We start from the raw sequence: 18,502 nt of genomic DNA on the forward strand, positions 1-18,502 counted from the left end.
TTTCGTAATCGCGTCGCCGCCGTTTCCGCCCTGAGCCGGCCCCACCTCTGCCGGCCAGCCCTCGGCTCCCCCGCCGCGCCGCGCCGCGGAACCAGCCCGGGAAGCCCACACTGGCGGGCCCGGAGCGGGAGCCCCCTCCCCCGCACCCGCACCCGCACCCGCTGCAGCCGTACGCCTCGATGCCGGAGCACGCCAGGTGAGACCGCCGCGTGGGTCCCCGGCCCGCGCGCCCCGCCTGCCCTGCCGGGCGGAGACGCACCGGATGCTGGGGGGAGGAGGGAGGCCAGGGCTGCCGAGATGCTGGGTCGGTGGGAGAACGGGTGCGCTCCCTGAGTAAATGTCTCCATCCACTCCGCCGCTCGTGTGGCGCGCAGGCCGAAGCCGCTGTAGAGTAGAGGGCAGGAAGGGCCTGGGGGGCCGGGGCGGGGGGAGGCGAGAGGGGGAGAAACTCTCCTGGAGACTCACTAACCGCGGTGGTGGCGTGTGCGGGACTGAGTGTAGCACAGCGGGGCCCTGGAAGGGCTAAGTCTGAGCCCGAAGCAGCCACGGAAGACAGTGAATCCGAAAGATTCCCAGCGAGATCCCAGTCCTACTTCGGCGTTGGGAGGATTAGAGGATATCTGGGTAGAGTTGGGGAGCGGGCAGAAATGGAGTCTCTGGGACTCTGAATCTACTGGGGAGGGAGCTTAGGTCCTAGCCGTGTTTCCTCGTAAGCCCCCACAAGACCTTTCCTGGGGGAAGGACACAGTTGGTGCTGGGTCAGGTGCCTGTCACTTGACTGGAAAGTGCGTGCTCCCCTACTTCTCTGCTGCCCCTCAGCAGCCCTCCATGTCTGGAGGTCTCCACAAGGAACCAGCTGCAGCCCCGGGCTTGGAGCCAGAATTGCCCACTCCATTCTCTCAGTTCTCTTTCTCTTTCTCCAGCTGCTGCTTGTGAAGGCTTGTCGGGCAGCGGGTTGGAGGCCTTGGGGCTGAAGGCAGCGGGACCGGGAAAACCGGTTTCGGGCTAGGACGGGACCCGGGAACTACCTCTGTACATCCTTCCTCTCTGGAACCTTTCTGCCATCCCTCCTCCTGCTCACTCCCCAATAGTTTGGAAGCTCCTAAGCCCCAGTGTGACCTTGGTGTCTCCTAGCTCCACGTTTCACCCTTCCTATTTGGGACTCTGGCCCAGTTCTCGGTGCTACTTGTCTGTCAGAATATGGCCTTACGCAGTCGAATGCTGATTCCTCCTGCCGTTTTCCCAGCCCCTTCCCCTCCGCTGGGGGGTGGGGGCGTGGGGGCAGGGCACACTAAAATAGTGGACAGTGAATTTGGGTGCCTCTTCCTCCTGGGCTAAGCAGCCCAGGACTTCATTTTTCCTCAACCCACTCTTCTCTAGATATTTTAAAGAAGGAGAGTGGCAGCCGGTTGCCCTTACTTCCTTTTCTGGCCCTGCCGCCCGCCCCCCCCCCCAACTGCCACATTCACTCTGCCCAGTCTTCTCCACACTCTGACCCCACTGCCAAGTTTCAGAGACCCTTATGTTCTATGTCCTAGGGAATGGAATTTCCTGGGCACTTATCATCATTGGCCCTTTCGTGCCAAGTCCCACATACGCTTTCCCTCCACCCAGCTCTGGCCAGGTCCCTGGAAAGGGAACAGAAACGTCCTTGTTCCCTCCACTGCCCCTTTCCCTCCCTCTCTTCTCCCCTCTTCTCTCCTCTCCCCTCCCACCCTCCACTTCTGTCCACTCAGCTTTGTTCAGAAGGGGTGTTGGGGGAGAGTCCATGCTCTGTACAGTCTGTCTGGTGGTGTTGGGGGTTTCCTCTGATTCTTCATTGTTTTCTTCATTCCCCCGCCTGCAACCCTTACCAGTCGCCACCACCACCATTGCGACAAACCCTGTGACTGACTGACTTCCCCACTGACCACAGCTCCCCTCTCTGGACAGCTGTGTTCTGACTTCCGCCCCGTCCCATTACTGCTCCCCTCCGGTGGTGGGAGGGGAAGCAAGCGAAAGCCCAGGCTCCTGGGTCCTTCTCTCTCCTTCAAGCTGTATCTCAGTGTGCCTGTGACCTCATCCCAGAGCTATTAAAAAAAAAAAAAATCCGCTCAGTTCTTAGATCAGTTTAGAGTGCCAGAGCATCGGGGCTCCAGGCCTGGAAGGGAGAGAGATTCCAGTTCATGCTAGAGTGTAATATCCATGAAACGGCCCTGTTTGGAGGCTTTGAGGTTGCCTGTATCATAGGACTGGGGACGTGCAGTGAGCACAGAGGAAACCCGGATGGGCCCTACCCTGGCTGGGAGAGAGGAAAAGGGGAGGAAGTTCTTCCTTGGACACTAACGCTGTTGCAGAGTTCCTCATGTCTGGTTGGCTGAATGGAAGTGGTGAGGAGGGAGGAGAGAACAGGTCCCAGCATGATGGGAGGAGGCAGGTGGGGAGGCCTGGGCCCTACGGGGTGTGAGGCAGAGCAGAGTGGCACGATGGGACATGTGAAGAGGGTGGGGAGGCCGGAGAAAGATTCCTCGGGGAACAGATGGCACCTGGTACACGTACGTACAACCTGTGCAGATGATCTGTACCAGATGCGCACGCACAGATGCGGCCATGCCATGGGAGTGCACACACGGGAGTGCACACGCAGGACACAGATAAACAGACTGGAGACAGCCTTCAGGAAGGATCTCAAGGCTTCTGAGAGAGGTTAGATCTCAGCTGAGGGAAATGAGGAGGAGCAAGGGCAGGGAATAGAGAGGGAAGAAATTCCTCACTGTAGGAAAAGTCTTACTTGAAGTCCAGCCTGCTGCAGTTAGTCACCTGCAACCTGGGCAAGTCAAGGTCTCTGTCTTAAAGAAAATCTAGATGTTCGGGGTAAGGTAAGGAAAAAGGGAGGCACAAGGGCGGAGGCCCTGTTTGTGAGAAAGAAAAACCACCATTTCCTCTTCAAAGTCACTTAACTGCCCCTCCCTTTCTGCCCTAAACCCAGGGAGAAGGGAGGTGGGGCTTGTAGCGCCCCCAGACTGTACTCATTTTTGCCACCATCCTTCGGCCCCTCCCATCCTTACCCTAAATGCTTCTGTCCCCTTGGTTCCAGCAGCTACTGCTCCTCTACCCCTTGGTGCCCTTCTGGATCTTTTCCCTTCTCTGGGAGTCAAACTGAGGTCCTTATGTTTGGAGGGGTTAGGATTCGGTGCAGGATTCGGGACTTTAAGGGGAACGAGAAGATCTGGGCTCATCAGGAGGCTTCTCAAGGAGCGGGCGGTGGTAGAGGTGGGATTTCGCACTAACTTTCTTCTCTCTTTACTTTCTGCTCAACCAGAGTTCTGCGTCTGAGGAAGACATAACCTCGTGCCCGCCTGCTCACCCTGCACTGGCCCTGCTATCCCCTCAGGGTCCGAGACGCTGACCCTCCCTGCCCAGCCAGGGGTACCCTGGACTCTGCTGTCCCCAGACCCGTGCAGCTGAGCAGACCCAGGTGGCTGTTACACCGGAGGGGACTGAGGAGTGGGCAGTCAAGGCACCAGAGCAAGAGCCCTCTGGGGCCTCAGGCAGAGGAGTGAAACTGGAACCATCAGGGAACATGAGTGAATTTTGGCACAAACTGGGTTGCTGCGTGGTAGAGAAGCCCCAGCCGGTGAGTCCCCAGCCCCAACCCCACCCTGGCACTCACACAATCAGTTCCCAGGGCCTGTGAGGCAGACACACCACCCACGATCTGGTGCCTAGAAAGCAAGCGGCTTGCTTCCCTCTCCGTCAGGGTAGTCTCTCTGGCCAGGCAGGTGTGTGCGTGGAATCCAGGGGGACTGGGTGACAGAGGAAGTGAATCGTCCTAGCTAGCACTTCCTGTTTCTGTCCATTCTGAGCTGGGCAGGGGTTGTAGGTGGAGCTTAATGCCTGTTACTTTTCCCCATTGTTTCCTCATCAGCCAGAGGTGACTTGGATATGTCCTTTCTTTGTCTAGTATTCACTCTGCAGGCCCCTGCCCTCACCACCCTCCCTGTGTCCTTTCTGTGTTTATGTTGTTCCAGACTTGCCTTTCAGACCCTAGTGATTTCCCTGTTGCAATGCCACATACCTTTGCCCATTGGGCCGTTAGCTCTTCCCCTAGTGGTTTTCAAGACTCTATTCCCTTCTTCCACTTTCAGACCTAACTCCCCTGTCTTCTCTAAGCAGAAGAAGAAGAGGAGACGGATTGACCGGACCATGATTGGGGAACCAATGAATTTTGTCCACCTGACTCACATTGGCTCTGGGGAGATGGGGGCCGGAGATGGACTTGCCATGGTAACAAGAGAATGGGGAGAGATTGATATGGGATTGTGGCCTAGAACCTTTCCCCTTTTTTGAAGTGTAAGCTGGGGACATGGTAAATAGTTGGTGGGGAAGTAATCCTGGAACTAAGATCCTAGTCCTGGTCACCAGCTGCATAAACCTGAGACCTGGCATTTCAGGTCTCTGGCCTAGGCTCCCTCATTTTTACAATTAGCATATTGTTCTTCATCAGGATGGGGGATATATATGACTCAAGACTTATTTGGAGGGCTTTCTCCAACAGCCAAAACCCTGTTAATTAACTGCTATTCCAGTGCCATAGTAAGTCATGTCGTGGCTGGGTGTGTTGAGGCAGGAAAAAGGCTGAGCACCCCTGTCCTAAATAATGTCAAATACTCTTTTCTGCTCTCAAAATAAGGGAAATGGGCCTGGAGATAGTGAAGGAGGCTTTTCACCAATTGTGAAACTCAGATAAGTATGAGAGTCCTTTGTGAGTGGTCTTATTAGTCAGAGAGCCATTTTATCTCACCCTCAGGAGAGTCAGTATGAAGGGAGACATTGAGACTTCTCTTGGAAGAATGGCTCTTGGTTTTCACCTTTTCAGACTGACTTTATTGCCAGGGAGATGGGGTCAGCCTCTTCCATGGAGGGCACAGGGGCGATCACTTACTGTGCAATATCCAGACTTAGGACGAGGGTCTCACATGTGCTTTTTCACAGACAGGTGCAGTTCAGGAGCAGATGAGATCCAAGGGAAACCGAGACAGGCCATGGAGCAATTCTAGGGGATTGTAGCTCCAACAGAAATGGTGAGTGATTAGAGAAACCCATTCAGTACCTCCAGCCCCCGTCAACACATCCTGATGCCCTGCCTCAGAACCCCTATCCTCTGCAAGAATGGGAGGTGAGAGGAGGAAGAAGGAATTGGAGGAGTTGGAGGAGTCAAGAATTTCAGATGTAGGGGCACCTGGGGGGCTCAGATGGTTGAGCCTCTGCCTTCGGCTCAGGTCCTGGGATCGAGCCCCACATCAGGCTCCCTGCTCAGCAGGGAGTCTGCTTCTCCCTCTCCCTCTGCCTCTCCCCACTGCTCCTGCTCTCTCTCTATCTCTCTGTCTCAAATGAATAAAAAAAAAAAAAGAATTTCGGATGCAGAAAGGCAGAAAGAGAGGGAGGTGCAGACAGAAATCAAGAAAAGAGCACCCTAGAAATAGTTAAGAGTCTGCGCTAAGTGGTGCCTTCTCCCTGACGCCTCAGTCTTCCTTGAGGCTTATCTTCCTTCTTCAATTTCTTTTTTAATCAGGTTCTGCTGTCTGAAGCCTCTGTTCCGTGTCCAGCCCAGAAGAGATGCTGCCCCCTCCTTGAACCAGTGACCCCAGGGCCCCTCTTTTCCCTCTCTGCCTATTAGTGCCTCAGAAGGCTTGGGGGCTGGACTCCCTCTCTTTCCTCTGGCTCTAGCCCCTCCTGGAGATGGGCTCAAGGCAGCAGGACTGACCAAGTGACTACTGGTTGGCCAGAGGAGCTCAGCTGAAGCCCTGGACACTCGGATCTGAGATAGGAGTTTTCTGGGAACCTGGAAGGCGTTCCCTTCTCCTGAATGACGGTCTAGGTGCCATCTGTTTTTAAATTCTTAACCTGGAACTCCTTAAATGGGGTAGGTGGGTGAGATTACCAAAGCTGAAGCCGGCTTTGCTGAGAAGCTCCTTACCTCCCTGCCCTTCTCCTTTTTCCTCCTGGATTGAACTGAAACAGAGGTCAAGCAGGGGGTGGGAGGGTGACCACTGCCTAGTCTCCTCTTTCTCTTTAGATCTCAGACCTTAAGCTCACGGTCCCTCGATATCTCTCTGCCACTACCAGCTCTTTGTCTAGTAGGCCTCTAACCCTGTTTCTGCAGCACTGTGAGTTCTCCAACATCTTTTTCTTTTTTAATTAAAAATTTAACTTAAGATGAGTTCTCTTAATTACCCCCCTCCTTCTACTACCTCTACCTTTAGTCCCATCCCCAGTAGGAACCTTATTGTTTCCCACTGAATGAGAGCTAAGGTAAGAAGTGGGTCTTAACCTGATGGTATCCCATTTAAGTCTTGGGGACCTGGCCTGCCCTCTGCCAATCTGCCTGCTGGCCCAGGTGAGGAGGAAGAGGGATCTGGAGAGAAATTCAGAATGCTGCAAAACTAGGAGGTGTGTCTCAGAGTGGACTTCCTAACCATTGAGATTGAGAGGGTAGGTTGAAAATCATCTGTGAGTTTAGGGATCTTAAGATTCTCACCGCGTGGGAGCAGGGACACCTCTAGAGCAAGGATTCTCAACGTAGGCACTTCTGACATTTGGGTTGGATAATTCTTTGTAATAGGGGACTGTTCTGTGCATTTTAGGATGTTCAGTGGTGTATCTGGCCCACCCTAGTTAGGACAACCAGAAATGCCCCCAGATATTGCCAGGTGTCTCCTAGGAGGCAGAATCACCCCCAGATGAGAGTCACTGCTCTAGACTCAAGGTATTTTTCTTTAAAGTATTTTCCCCACCCTACGCCCTTCCCATTATTCATCCTAAGCCTGAGCCATAGATGAACCAGGCCCTCTTGCAAAGTAGGCTCTGTAGGGCTGCACATAATGTCTGAAACAGTCCTTTATTCAGTGTGTTGCTTGTGCTTGCATGGGTTCATGTCTCTGTTGGATGCATACTGTGCTTCTCCATTCTTGTTTGGAGGAGGGGTTCCTGCAGTGTGGAGGCAGGAACAGAGTATGGCGAGATTGGGGAAGGGAGAGAGTAAAAGCAGTAGGGCCACAGACACCCAGGTTTATCCTCTGCAGACTTTAAGCTCTACTTCTGTGCCCCAGTCCTAGAACCAGACACAAATAAGACTCAGGGAGTTTTGTCTGAAGACCAGGTCCCACTCCCCACCTGGCTGAAGAGTCTGCGTTAGGTGGGAAAATAATGCAGGAGCAGGGTCTTTAGGCAGTTTTTCTTCTCAGGTGTTTTTTCTTCTGGCCCCTTCCTTGCAGGGAGGTTAGGAAGGCAGAACATGACCAGTGAGCTCCTCCTGCTCTGAGACAGGATGGGGGTCTCTCATTAGCTCAGCAACAAGCAGCATCTTGTTTGACGGTGAGGGGGTCAGGAAGGCGGGAACTAGGATCCACTCTGCTGAGTCCACCATCCATCCGGTTTGCCCACCTATAGTGACAGGCTCTAATTTTGTTCCAATTTCAGTGTATTTCCTGCCACTTTTCAGGGTCTAAGATTGGTCATACATTCCCAATTTACTCTGTTCTAGTCTAGCTAGTTGTTCTGAAAGTAGCTCATCTTGTCCTAAAGTAGCTTACTAGCCTGAGGGTTATAGTCAATCTGCGGGGTTCGCAGGATGGGGGACGCGTGGACTCTGGTCACCCCTATCTTCCGCCTTGTCCTAATGCCTCTTTTTGGACACAGTCGTCTTTGGTATTCTCTTGCCTTTAGCCACCTTTTCTAACGTGTATGCTCCCATCACTTGAACAATACTTAAAAGTGATGGGAATGGGTTTGAGAGTCATAATTTATATTAAAATGTGTTGGACTTTTAAATACATTTTTCAAATAAAAAATGTTTAAGCAAAATAGTCACAGAGTAATCACTACAGGCATGTTTTGGGTCAAAGGATAAATATGGCTGATGAAGGTAACTGCTAAAAAGTGGCCGACATGGGATTTTGTGCCAACATCACCCTTTGCAAGGAGAGAAGGCCAAGTATTGTGAAGGCAAGAAGACCACCATCATCTTTCAAGGGCTCAACTCCCTGTTCTTCCGGTTCCCTCCTCTTGGCATTCTTCTGAGATTTTTCAAATCTTTAAAGAAATCACTTGTTTAAAAACAATTTTGCAAATGAAGAAGAGGAGCAACATCAACATTTTATCCTGGGGTGGGGGGGAGTATAAAATATGCTGGGGGCAAGGGAAGGGATCAGGCCCGATGCTGCTGGTTACACAGTTCAGTTTTAAGGTTCGAGAGATTTCTGGCCTCCACCCTCAGATACCTGTGTAAAAAGACACAAGACCAAACAATTTTTTTCTTCTAGTTTTGTTTTTCTGTACTAAAAATATCCAGTGGGTACTGGGATCGAAAGGGATGGAAAGTTTGAGATGCTGACACCTTCTGTTGCAGATGAAGTGGCCATTACCTGCGGTTTCTCTCTATCTGGGTAAGGAAACAAAATAGAGAAAAAGGGGAAATGTTATAACTACATCTATATTCTTTTCCCTTCCTTGCTTCATCTCCCTCCCCAGAAGCCCTCATTCCCTCAACACCACTGCCCCGTTTATGCTGCTTTTTTATACTGAATTAACGGTATTGGATACCCAAGGAGAAAGACAAAAACTGGCAAAATGACAGGCCACATATGCTATTTTATTGTCCTTCCCTTCTCCCCAAAGTTCCCAAAATCCTGTCAATTGAGAATATTTTATTATTCTCAATCAGAGCCTTTGGTAGTTCATTTGGTAAAGCAGAGGACTATCCTTCCTGAAGAATTCTTAAATTGCTGGAAATAATCCCTGGGGTTCTTTGGGATAGTGGTGGTTAGGGGCATCAACACTAGGGTCAACCAATCCTGTTGTGACTGTCATTTACTAGCTTGTAAACCCCCGTTCCTTCACCTGTGAAGTGGGGATAATTATACCTCACAGCATTGTTGTGAGGATTGATCCAGGTCAAGTGCACACCTCAAATATTGGCTGTTGTTACTCTTAAATTGCATTAATAAACTGAGAACTATTAATATCTTCCATATCTATTATCTTCATCAAGCATTATTGATACATCTCTAACCTTCACAATTTGGGCAATAATCCTCCCATGACCAATGATACATGTTGCCCATTAACCAACCAGCAGTGGCTCAAGAAATAGGTGGACTCAGTGGCTAAAGATGTGAGTAACCAGTATATTATGCATCAGTGACCAAATGAGGCAAGTGACACCTCATGCAAACACTTACTGGTTGCATCTCTGTGAACACTGCAGACAGACTGTTCCAAATATCCTCCAGCCCGATCCTGACCCGTCTCCAAAAAGCAAGGGCTGGACTGGGGCTGGGGCTGGTGCCAAAGAAGGGGGTGGGTCTGATTCTAGAGCTGAGGGGAGGTATGGGAGTGGTGGTGGTGGTGGTGGTGGTAGTGGTGGTGGTGGTGGTGGTGGCGGCGGTACTGGTGGTGGCGGTCTGAGTGGTACAGCTGGTGTCAGAGCAGAGACTGGAGTCGAGAGGGCACTCCTCCCGAAGCCGGTTGCAGGGACATTTCTTGTAGGTACAAGGCCGGTGCTCTGTGCGGAGCTGGTTCAGCGCCCCAACATGAAGGCGCCCAGAAAGGCCCTGCAGCTTCCCCGCCCGGGTCCGACTCATGGTGCCTGAGCTGCAGTGGCAGTGCCACGGGCTCCAGGGCATCAGCACCAGCCGCAGATCCTCCGGAGGTGGTAGGGTCCTGTACGAGGGCTGTTCCCACCGGTTTGGGGTGGACCCTGCTGTTGACCACCGGCTCAAGGTATTGTCAGGGTGCATTATGTCCCCAGTAGGCTGCCAGATTTTGGTCGGCAGGTCTGAAGACATACTGATCTCAGGCTCCTGGGTATTTGCTTTAAACCTTGAGCTGGGCACCCCCGCTGTATTGTAATTCCTGCTGAGAGACGCTGCAGTGATGTTATTCTTTCTGGCGTTAATCACAACCCCCTCTTCCAAAGACTCATCATCCTCGGGCGACGACACAATCGACTTCCTGACGCCTGTGGCCACTGTGGAGGCCAAGAGCTCCGCAGCAGCCGGGCCGGCCAGGTGGTCGGCACTGGCCCCGACGTCATCCTCAACCTCCATTGTTACCTTCATCTTCCTGGGACCACCGGTCCGGAGGGTGGTCCGGCGGGACATGGGGACCCCGAAGCGGAAACTGGCCCGCTGCGTCTCGGTGGAAGTCAGGCCTTGGGCCCCCGCCGCCCGGGGCCCCAGACTCAGCAGCAGGGCCCAGAGCAGCGCGCCGGCGGCGGGGACCATGGGGCCGGCCGATGTGCGGCTGAGAGGGAGGCCAGCGAGGGAGGCCGGGACTCCTACCTTCTCTCCCTCCCTTCCGCTCTCAACCCGGCGGGTCGTTTGAACCGCGGCCCGCGGAGGGCGGGGGGAGGGGGACTCCTACGCGCGCGCCACGCCCCTCCCCCAGGACCTTGCAGAGCAGCCGGGGGGTGGAGCGGGGGAGTGCGGGGGCGGGGGTGCTGAGCTATTTTAGCTTAGGAACCAGTGCGGCCAGAACTCCGTGCCATAACCGACGGACGCATTGTGATGTAAGGGGCCCGGGCAAGTAGGGCACTTCCTCGGAGCAGGGCTTAAATCTCGCATCGCAGTTTATTAACCGCTACAGATCTGAATTGATTCAAGAGGACAAAAGTACAAGTTTTGAAAGCACTCCTTCCCAGACTCCCAGGCAGCAGCTGTGACAAAGAAGGAAACCGCGGTTCTTCAAGATTTAGGGAGCTGACTCCTGGTTCCCAGCAGGCTGTGTGGTCAGTTAAGCCCTGCTCTCCCCTCCACCTCTCACCGAGCTTCACAGACTGCTAGAATGCCCCAGGTGGAAAGGGTCTTAGCACCTTCATTTACAGGGGAGGAAAAGGACACTCAGAATGATGCAGTTATTTGCCCAAGGTTCTGCAGCTGAAGCAGAACCAAAACCCACAGCCTTCGCCTTTCCCGTACAGGATGCCACTACATGCACCCCTCTAGCTGAAATGATGATCACCAGGCAGATCAGGTTCCGGACCTTGGAGCCCTGCTTTGAAAGCAGGGTCATGAGAGGAATTTCACCCCAGTGAAATGTGAAGGTCCAGTGGTACTGGGGTTGAGGATGAGATGGTTTAGGGAACAGGCCAGATGTTTCAGGGTTAGGGCATAGGCAGATTAATCTTTGCTTGGTTCTAAGGCCCTTGGTTCCCATCTTCCTCTAGGTCCCTCCTGAGCCATGGAGATCCCGGTCCAGCCTAGGAGAGAAAAACAAAAAAATGGTTCAGGAGCAGGACTTGGTTTTACTCATTGGTCTGGGAGAGAAGCCAAAGAATTGGAAGAGTCTGAAGATTGGGTGCTTGAGCTGGTGGTCATCAGGCTCCTTTGTTCCCTAGTACCTCCCCACTGGGTGTTTTCTCTTCACTGCCCTTCTTGACTTCTTAACTTCTATGGCTGATCTCAATCTCCTCTAAGTTCTGTGCTGTGAAATATTCCTTTATTCTCTGATGCCTCAGCACTTACATGTATAGTTTTTTTTTTTCATTTGTTCTTGTTGGATGCAGGCCTTAATTTCTTCTCTGGGTGGGTACAGTTTTCCCAGATATACTGAAGCATCTGGAAGCAGGGCCTCTCTCTATCTTTTAGTTCCTCTGCATCTCCCCCAAGGCATTAAGAAAGCAAGAACTGGCTTTATACATCCCACCCCAAACTTTTCTCCTTAAGCTCGGGGGACTCACTGTCTGACAGCTTCAGGGATGTGAACCTGATCCAAGGAGATGAGTTGGGCCAGCTCTCCCAGGCTGTTCAGAAAACGGATCTTTCGTGTGAACTTGGAACTGAAAAGAGAGGATAAACCAAGTTACTGGGAGGAGGGTTCTTGGAGACCCTTACAAAGGGAAATGTGGCAAGCAGAGCACGGTTAAGGCTAGAAAGAGCCAGGGTGGGGCAAAATCTTCTTAATCTTGATTTTGAACATGGGGGAAGGGAGGTCCTTGTCCTCAGAGCTGGTACCTGATGAAGGGCCGAAGCAGTGCCAGGAATGCCTTCACATACCAGGTGGCGTGGACAACCACCAGGGCGCGCAGGTTTTTCCGGAGCCTGCAGAATAGGAAGGAAATCATTCTATTCTTCTTCCACCTTCATGCCAGACGATCAGGTGGAGCTATGTTCTGTGCTTTAACTTCCTTCACATCTGCAGTTTCTAGATTTCTCTGGCAGTTGGGTCTAGTTCCCACTCCTTGGCCTATAATCTGAGCTCCACCCATCGTGTTTAGCCCTTCGTGCTCCTCATTTTTAGGCAACTCCCTTGCCAGAATCCCTCTGCCCCATCTCCCTCCTGTGCCCTACCCTCACATAAATCTTGGCTACTCCCCTTTTCCCATGCCCCCCACAATCGGGACAAAAACAAAAAAGAATGAGCTAGAAAAGTGAGCAAAGGGAAGGCGGGGGAAAGAAAAAGGGAAAAGGAACATCATGGGGAACAAAGCCATATGGGTCAGGGATGAAGGCGGAGAGAAGCAGACAATGGCGGCCTGGGCAGTAAACTAAATGGCGAGACGGGGAGAAAAGGAAGGGGTACCTCTGTGTGCCCGGCAACACGCCACACCGATTTACTAGATTTTCACCATGGCCACTGGCAAAGGTATCATCATTGCCATCTTGCAGAGAAGGAAACTGAGTCCCAGGGAGGTTAAGTGACTTGCCCAAGGTAAATGATAGAGCAGGCAAATGACAGAGGCAAGATTTGAAACCAGATTTCCCTGACTCTGAGAGTTCAGAAGACAGGAGAGGCCTGGTAAGGGTGGTAGAGGGACAAGGAAAAGAGGAAGGGACTAAAATGGAAGAGGAAAGAATGGAAACAGGGAAAGAGAAAGCGCAGCAGGAGTTGCAGCCGTGCTGTCCTCGTGGCTCACCGCCGGTCCAGAGTGTGGTAACACTGGCGCATCCAGCCCAGAGGTGGGACCTGGGCCCTACTCGTGCCTCCACTCAAGTGAACCAGCAGGTAATTTTCAGCGACCAGCAGCTCCAGAGTTCCCACCATATACCTGGGGGGAGACACAACTGTCAAGGGAGGTACATGCTTGGGGTTGTGGGGAGCGAGAGGGACATTATTGTAGACTCTGCAGTCAGCTGCTGATCGTGCAGGGGGTTCTTTTTTTTTTTTTCTTTTTTTTAAGATTTTATTTGACGGGGGTGGGGGAGCACAAGCAGGGGCACAGCAGAGGGAGAGGGAGAAGGAGGATCTCCACCGAGCAGGGAGCCTGACGACGTGGGGCTAGATCCCAGGACCCCGGGATCACGACCTGAGCCACAGGCAGACGCTCAACCAACGGAGGCACCCAGGCGCCCCAGGGGGTTCTTTTTTACTTTTCCCTCCCTAACATCCCCCTGGAGCCCTTCAGGGCTTCCGCCGCACCTGAACAAGTGCTCCATGACATAGGTATAGTTGGGGATGCTGCTGCTGGGTAGGTAACAGGAAGCGAAGACAATAACAGCATTGAGGCCATCACCATGGTAACCTGGAGAGGACAAAGGGAAAATTCAGTCAACAACTATGTATGACAGTACATCTGTTGAGGCTGAGGGACTCTGAGGGTCTCTGGAAGTTACAGAAAGGATTTTGAAGCCAGAAACTGAGTTTCCAACTTCGGCATTTGATTCAAGAAGTCACAGTTCTTCCCCCTCCACGTATGCGAGCCATTACCTCCATGAGAGAGGGCTTTCTTGTAGAGCTCAATGACAGTCATGTCCACTCGCTGCTCCTGCTGTCCTGTCCGGAACACCCTCCAGTGACGGCCATCTTCTCCAACCACATCCCACACACAACCCCGGCCCAGCCTTTCTGCCGCCTCACTGGCCCCCAGACCCTCTGCCCGGGGCAGGTCATCTGAAAGAGAGGGATGGGGAAGGCTTGATAAGGCACGGTGCACGCCTTCAGTATCTTCTACCTTCCCCAGGTTCCTAGAGTTGATTGCTCTAACCGCTCATTCCTCAGTTTTTTTTTTCTAGGACTCTAGCCCTAGTTTGTCCAATTAATCCAGTGCCTTGCTCGTTTCTCTTTCCTATGACTCATGATCCTCACTTTTTCACTAGACCCTGGCCTTGAGGTAACCCTGCACTATGGTAGGTCCATGGCTCTTGCCAGTATTATTTTTTTTTCTAGATTCTTTCTTTCCACGCCTTTCCCTGGGTGAGCTCATCTGTTCCCATGTCTTCAATAACCACCAGTAAGGTGATGATTCCAAATTTGCCCCTCTAACCCGTGTCCCTAAATGCTTAGAGTGGACATCTTTAGTTTGTGTCTTTCTGTCATCTCCAAGCCACCAGACCCAAGTGTAATTTGAACTCATTCTCTTCCTCCTCTCTCCCATATTTCCTTTCTGGATGAACGACTCCATCCATCTAGCTGGCTGAGAAAGAAAACTGGTATCAAAGATTTTCTTCTCTGTCAGCCCTCAAGCCAACTGGACCCCAAATCTTCTTCCATATGTCTCCATTATATTCTCTTATCATTCTTTCCACTACTACTGTCCTGATTCAGGTTCTTAGCATTTCCCACCTGGTGCTAGCCACCTAACTGGTTTCCCTGTCTTTAGTCTGTTTACTCCATTCCACCCTATACCCCACAGCTACAGCAAGCTTTGTTTTCTACCCTAGCTTTCCTACTCAAATGGCAATATACTATACCCACTAATTCTGCATGATCCTTCCATAGCAATGGAAACAGCTGCCTCATCTTAAAAAATGGTTGTCTAGGGGCGCCTGGCTGGCTCTGTTGGTGGAGTGTGCGGCACTGACCCTTGATAGTGGGGTTGTGAGTTTGAGCCCAATGCTGGGTGTAGAGATTACTTAAAAAATAAAAAGCTTAAAAAAAAAAAAAAAGCTTGCCTGGTATTTAGTATTCCATTGCATGGATGCACCATATTATAATCAATACTCTACTGGGCGCCTGGGTGGCTCAGATGGTTAAGCGTCTGCCTTCGGCTCAGGTCATGATCCCAGGGTCCTGGGATCGAGTCCCGCATCGGGCTCCCTGCTCCTTGGGAGCCTGCTTCTCCCTCTGCTTCTCTCTCTCTCTCTCTCTCTCTCTCTCCCTCTCTCTCTCCCTCTGTCTCTCATGAATAAATAAATAAAATCTTTAAAAAAAAAAAAGAATCAATACTCTACTGACGGACCTTTAGGTTGTTTCCAACCTCTTTAGATCCATTAAATCTAATCATGTTACTCCCTTGATTAAAACCATTCAGTGATTTCTCATTGCCTACAGGATAAAATCTAAACTCCTCAGTGTGGAAGCAAGGACCTCCATGACTTGACTCCGGCCAACCTAACACAGCACTCTGATTCAGAAGTTTAGGTGACAACTTGGACATGTGATTGGTGTCTGAAGTCGAGGGCAATCTTGTGGGTGAGCCCTTAACCTGTGGGGTCTGTCCTAACTCCTGTCAAGCATCACAGGTGAACTCTAGGATGCCCTGTTGATGTCTGGAAAAGTGGAGAAGTGGTTGGTGTGGGTAAAATCCATACATTTGGTGTTGGAAGTGTCATGAGTAGAGAAGAAACAAAGTCTTCCTTAGTATCAAAATAGTCATGCTTAATACTTTGAATTCCCCGACATGCCCTCTTCCTACCAAGTTGTTTCTTCTACCTAGAATGCCTCAGCTACCTGATAAAGACCAGCTCAGAATCGCCTCTTCTGTGAAGTCTTTGCTAATGCCTCTCAGGCAGAACTGACCTTGTCCATATCCCTGCTGACCGTCTCCTATACATATGTAGACCATAATCTTCAACTACACTTATTTGTATATGTGTTAATTTCTTATTAAACAGAGAACTCCCTGAGGGTAGGATGGATCTTACATACCCTTAGAACTTGGTTCTCGCCCAGTAATAGCATGTAACAGTCACTCAATAAAAGCTTCCTAAACAAAGGACCCTCCCCACCTCTCTACTGACTGCTCTCACATTGGATCTACAGACTCTACCTTTCCGTTCTGAGGAAATTAATTTTGCTGACCTTACCACTCGGTCCCCACCTTATTGTTTCTAACTTTCGTCCCATTAAATCCACCCTGAGCTTCAACTCTAGCTTCCACTTGTACTGGCTCAGGCCTCAGGTCTCTTTCCCACCTTCCCATTCAAATTCATGTCCACTGTCCAGGGGCTCCGAGTCTGACGGGGTTTCCACTTCATCTACGTCCAGGTCAGAACTGCCATCAGGAGAGGAAGGTTCAGAGCACGTGGGAGAAGTTCCGTCGCCTCCAGTCCCCTTAGTCAGATTCAGTCGCAGCTCTGGCGCAGAAAGACGCTTACGCATGGGACGAGGGCCACACAAGGCTAAAGTGCTGGGAGTACCTGGGGTCGGGAGAGAGGAGAAAAGAATAGAAAAGTATATGTGTGTTGGCAGGGGAGGCTGGAATTCCTGCATATGGTAGTGATATATGGGGTGAATTCTAAAGAACTTACACAGGGGATATTTGAGGAAAGAGCAGGGGAACCACAAACGGATGAGGGCGGCACAGCCCTTCACTGGCCTAGAATCAAGAACTTGAGGCCTACCTGTCTGTGAGTCTCTCTCAGGATCGTCCGGATCTTCAGAAGGGTCCGCTTCTTCAGGAAGAAACCTAGAGGGGAAAGATTACAAGGGGGGCAGAAATGCAGGTTAAACGAATCAAGCCAGGTATCAGTTTATCAATCCTCTCACCAAGGCACGATTCTTTTTTTTTTAAGATTTATTTATTTGAGAGAGAGAGTGTACACGAGCCAGGGCTGAGGGACTTGGGGGGGAGGGGGCACAGAGGGAGAGGGAGAGGGAAGCAGACTCCCTGCTGAGTGCGGAGCCCAAGGCAGAGCTTGATTCCAAGACTCTGAGATCGTGGAATCAACTAAAACCAGAGTCAGACGCTTAACTGACTGAGCCACCCAGCAACCACCCCGCCATGATTTTATCTTATCTCCTCTGCCTTCTTTGAACCCCTCCTTCCTTCAAGTCCTAAATCGTCCTTCTGGCCCGCCATTCATGAGCATCCCTCACAGTCCTCACCTGGGGAATTCTTCGTCCTGCCACTCCTCCTTCAGCTCCAGTCCCCCAAGTCTCAGGGATGAGGCTGGCCCCACTGCTTCAGCATTCTCCCTGGCCCTAAGAGTCCCCGGGGGGAGGGGGTGATCATGAGACCAACTAGGCAGTGTCTTAAGGGAACTGGGCTGTATGTAGGAGACACTGGAAAAGACGTCAGAGCTTGTCTCCTGGACAGATACTTCTACCACACCCACCACTTCCCGGAGACAGATGAACCCTCCTGTGGGGCTTAGGAGCAGAGGGAAGATGGAATGTCCAGCTCATCATACCTACCTCTGTGGTGTTGCTCCGCCTACACAGTGGGTAGGGATATTCCACATTACACCTGGCTGGAACCTGACAGACCCGCCCAGCTGTCACCAGGCAGTTAGGGAGGGAAGATGGCACCTCGTCAGGCCTGCCTTTCCTCCACCACACTGGGGAGTGGTCAGGGAAAACCATGGCAGAGGTGGAAGGGTGGGGGAAGAAGGTAAGGAGGGAGACAGACTGCTGGGAAAGGAGTACCTGAACCTAAATTTCTTTCTAGGTCAGCTTTCCAGAGGGCCATTCTGGGGAGTGGGTGTTGGAAAACAGACCACAGGCACAGTTTTATCAGACACAAAATAGAGAAGCTTCCTTTAAAAACAAAATGATAGGGAATTATCCCGAAACCCCCAGTTCCCCATTTCCTACCTAGAGCCACCCTACCCCTTCCCTGCAAATTCATTCTCTTGCAGTCACGTCTCTTCCAGGAAGCCAAGATTTGCCCTGGTCAGAGCTGAATGGTGGGAAAGTCCCTCAAGACTATTCGTTGCTTGTTTCCAATCAAGTGAGCCAGATCTTACTTACCCAAGATCTAACGTCTTTTCTCCCACTTCTTGCGTGGTTCCCATCTTCACAGGTCTTCCTGTCTCCCTTAAACACTTGCAGCTGTCTGGGAGCTGGCTGTCCCAGCTCCCCAGCACTTCTGTGTTCTTTTTCTCTGTCTCACTGTTGTTGCTCTTGTCTCCAAAGGGGAGGGAGGTGTGGAAGGGAGGTAACCTTACCTTCAAACAGGTTTTGCCACCTCCCTTCCTTTCCCTTCCCAAGCAGCAGGTTTGCCCAAAAGAAAAACCCTGCCTATGTGGGGGCGGGTTTTAGGGACGAGAGGACATTTTCTAAAGTGGCTAGTCTTGGGGGAGTCGAGGAAGGCAATTTGTTTTCCCTTCCAGACTCCTTATAACTTCTGGAAGCTGCTCTTTAAAAAAAAAAAAAGAAAAAGAAAGGAAAAAAAAAGGTAAAAAACATTTTGGTTTTAAGACTATGCTTTTTGAGCATAAGCAAGATTGGGAACGCCATTATTAGGAGGTTCTGGAAGAAGAAACAGATGATCAGCCGAGGATAAGGAGAGATGGAAGACTGTTGCTCTTCATTCCCCAAAAAAAGTTAATGGAGACATTCCATACAGCAGGAAGAAGGGAGA

General features: G+C 51.3%; 3 protein-coding genes across 3 annotated transcripts; 1 reads left to right on the forward strand and 2 right to left on the reverse strand.

The window, feature by feature from the left end:
- The first annotated feature begins 40 nt into the window (after positions 1 to 40).
- Positions 41 to 7,845, forward strand: CDC42SE1 (CDC42 small effector 1). The gene is made up of 5 exons (XM_028088399.2): positions 41 to 196; positions 3,302 to 3,616; positions 4,156 to 4,266; positions 4,975 to 5,063; positions 5,555 to 7,845. Exons 2-4 carry the CDS (start codon positions 3,563 to 3,565, stop codon positions 5,047 to 5,049), a joined length of 240 nt encoding a protein of 79 aa, XP_027944200.1. The 5' UTR covers positions 41 to 196; positions 3,302 to 3,562; the 3' UTR covers positions 5,050 to 5,063; positions 5,555 to 7,845.
- CUNH1orf56 (chromosome unknown C1orf56 homolog) lies at positions 6,862 to 10,483 on the reverse strand. The gene is made up of 2 exons (XM_028088397.2): positions 9,222 to 10,483; positions 6,862 to 8,422 (listed from the first exon to the last, which is right to left on the reverse strand). Exons 1-2 carry the CDS (start codon positions 10,263 to 10,265, stop codon positions 8,402 to 8,404), a joined length of 1,065 nt encoding a protein of 354 aa, XP_027944198.1. The 5' UTR covers positions 10,266 to 10,483; the 3' UTR covers positions 6,862 to 8,401.
- A 108-nt stretch (positions 10,484 to 10,591) lies between these two features.
- On the reverse strand, positions 10,592 to 18,488 carry BNIPL (BCL2 interacting protein like). The gene is made up of 10 exons (XM_088022272.1): positions 17,335 to 18,488; positions 17,026 to 17,121; positions 16,542 to 16,606; positions 16,113 to 16,337; positions 13,687 to 13,869; positions 13,399 to 13,501; positions 12,896 to 13,027; positions 11,994 to 12,080; positions 11,720 to 11,818; positions 10,592 to 11,239 (listed from the first exon to the last, which is right to left on the reverse strand). The coding sequence occupies exons 1-10, from the start codon at positions 17,379 to 17,381 to the stop codon at positions 11,203 to 11,205; spliced, it is 1,074 nt and encodes a 357-aa protein (XP_087878398.1). The 5' UTR covers positions 17,382 to 18,488; the 3' UTR covers positions 10,592 to 11,202.
- Between the last annotated feature and the right edge of the window lie 14 nt (positions 18,489 to 18,502).

The sequence above is a fragment of the Eumetopias jubatus genome, unplaced genomic scaffold (genome assembly GCF_037043125.1).
Source record: "Eumetopias jubatus isolate StellerSeaLion01/CBP00866 unplaced genomic scaffold, mEumJub1_p1.0 scaffold_4, whole genome shotgun sequence".
NCBI lineage: Eukaryota > Metazoa > Chordata > Mammalia > Carnivora > Otariidae > Eumetopias > Eumetopias jubatus.

What these genes read in the sequence shown, in the direction of transcription:
- BNIPL (XM_088022272.1), bottom strand. Translation starts at nt 17,381, where the DNA reads ATGTGGAATATCCCTACCCACTGTGTAGGCGGAGCAACACCACAGAG. An exon ending in TACCACACTCTGGACCGGCG is followed by an intron (nt 12,081 to 12,895) that starts GTGAGCCACGAG and finishes CCTATTCTGCAG; the next exon opens with GCTCCGGAAAAACCTGCGCG. An exon ending in CTGCTTCGGCCCTTCATCAG is followed by an intron (nt 11,819 to 11,993) that starts GTACCAGCTCTG and finishes CTCTCTTTTCAG; the next exon opens with TTCCAAGTTCACACGAAAGA.
- CUNH1orf56 (XM_028088397.2), bottom strand. Translation starts at nt 10,265, where the DNA reads ATGGTCCCCGCCGCCGGCGCGCTGCTCTGGGCCCTGCTGCTGAGTCTG. An exon ending in TGTTCACAGAGATGCAACCA is followed by an intron (nt 8,423 to 9,221) that starts GTAAGTGTTTGC and finishes TTCCTTACCCAG; the next exon opens with ATAGAGAGAAACCGCAGGTA.
- CDC42SE1 (XM_028088399.2), top strand. Translation starts at nt 3,563, where the DNA reads ATGAGTGAATTTTGGCACAAACTGGGTTGCTGCGTGGTAGAGAAGCCC. An exon ending in TGGTAGAGAAGCCCCAGCCG is followed by an intron (nt 3,617 to 4,155) that starts GTGAGTCCCCAG and finishes TTCTCTAAGCAG; the next exon opens with AAGAAGAAGAGGAGACGGAT. An exon ending in CCGGAGATGGACTTGCCATG is followed by an intron (nt 4,267 to 4,974) that starts GTAACAAGAGAA and finishes GCTTTTTCACAG; the next exon opens with ACAGGTGCAGTTCAGGAGCA.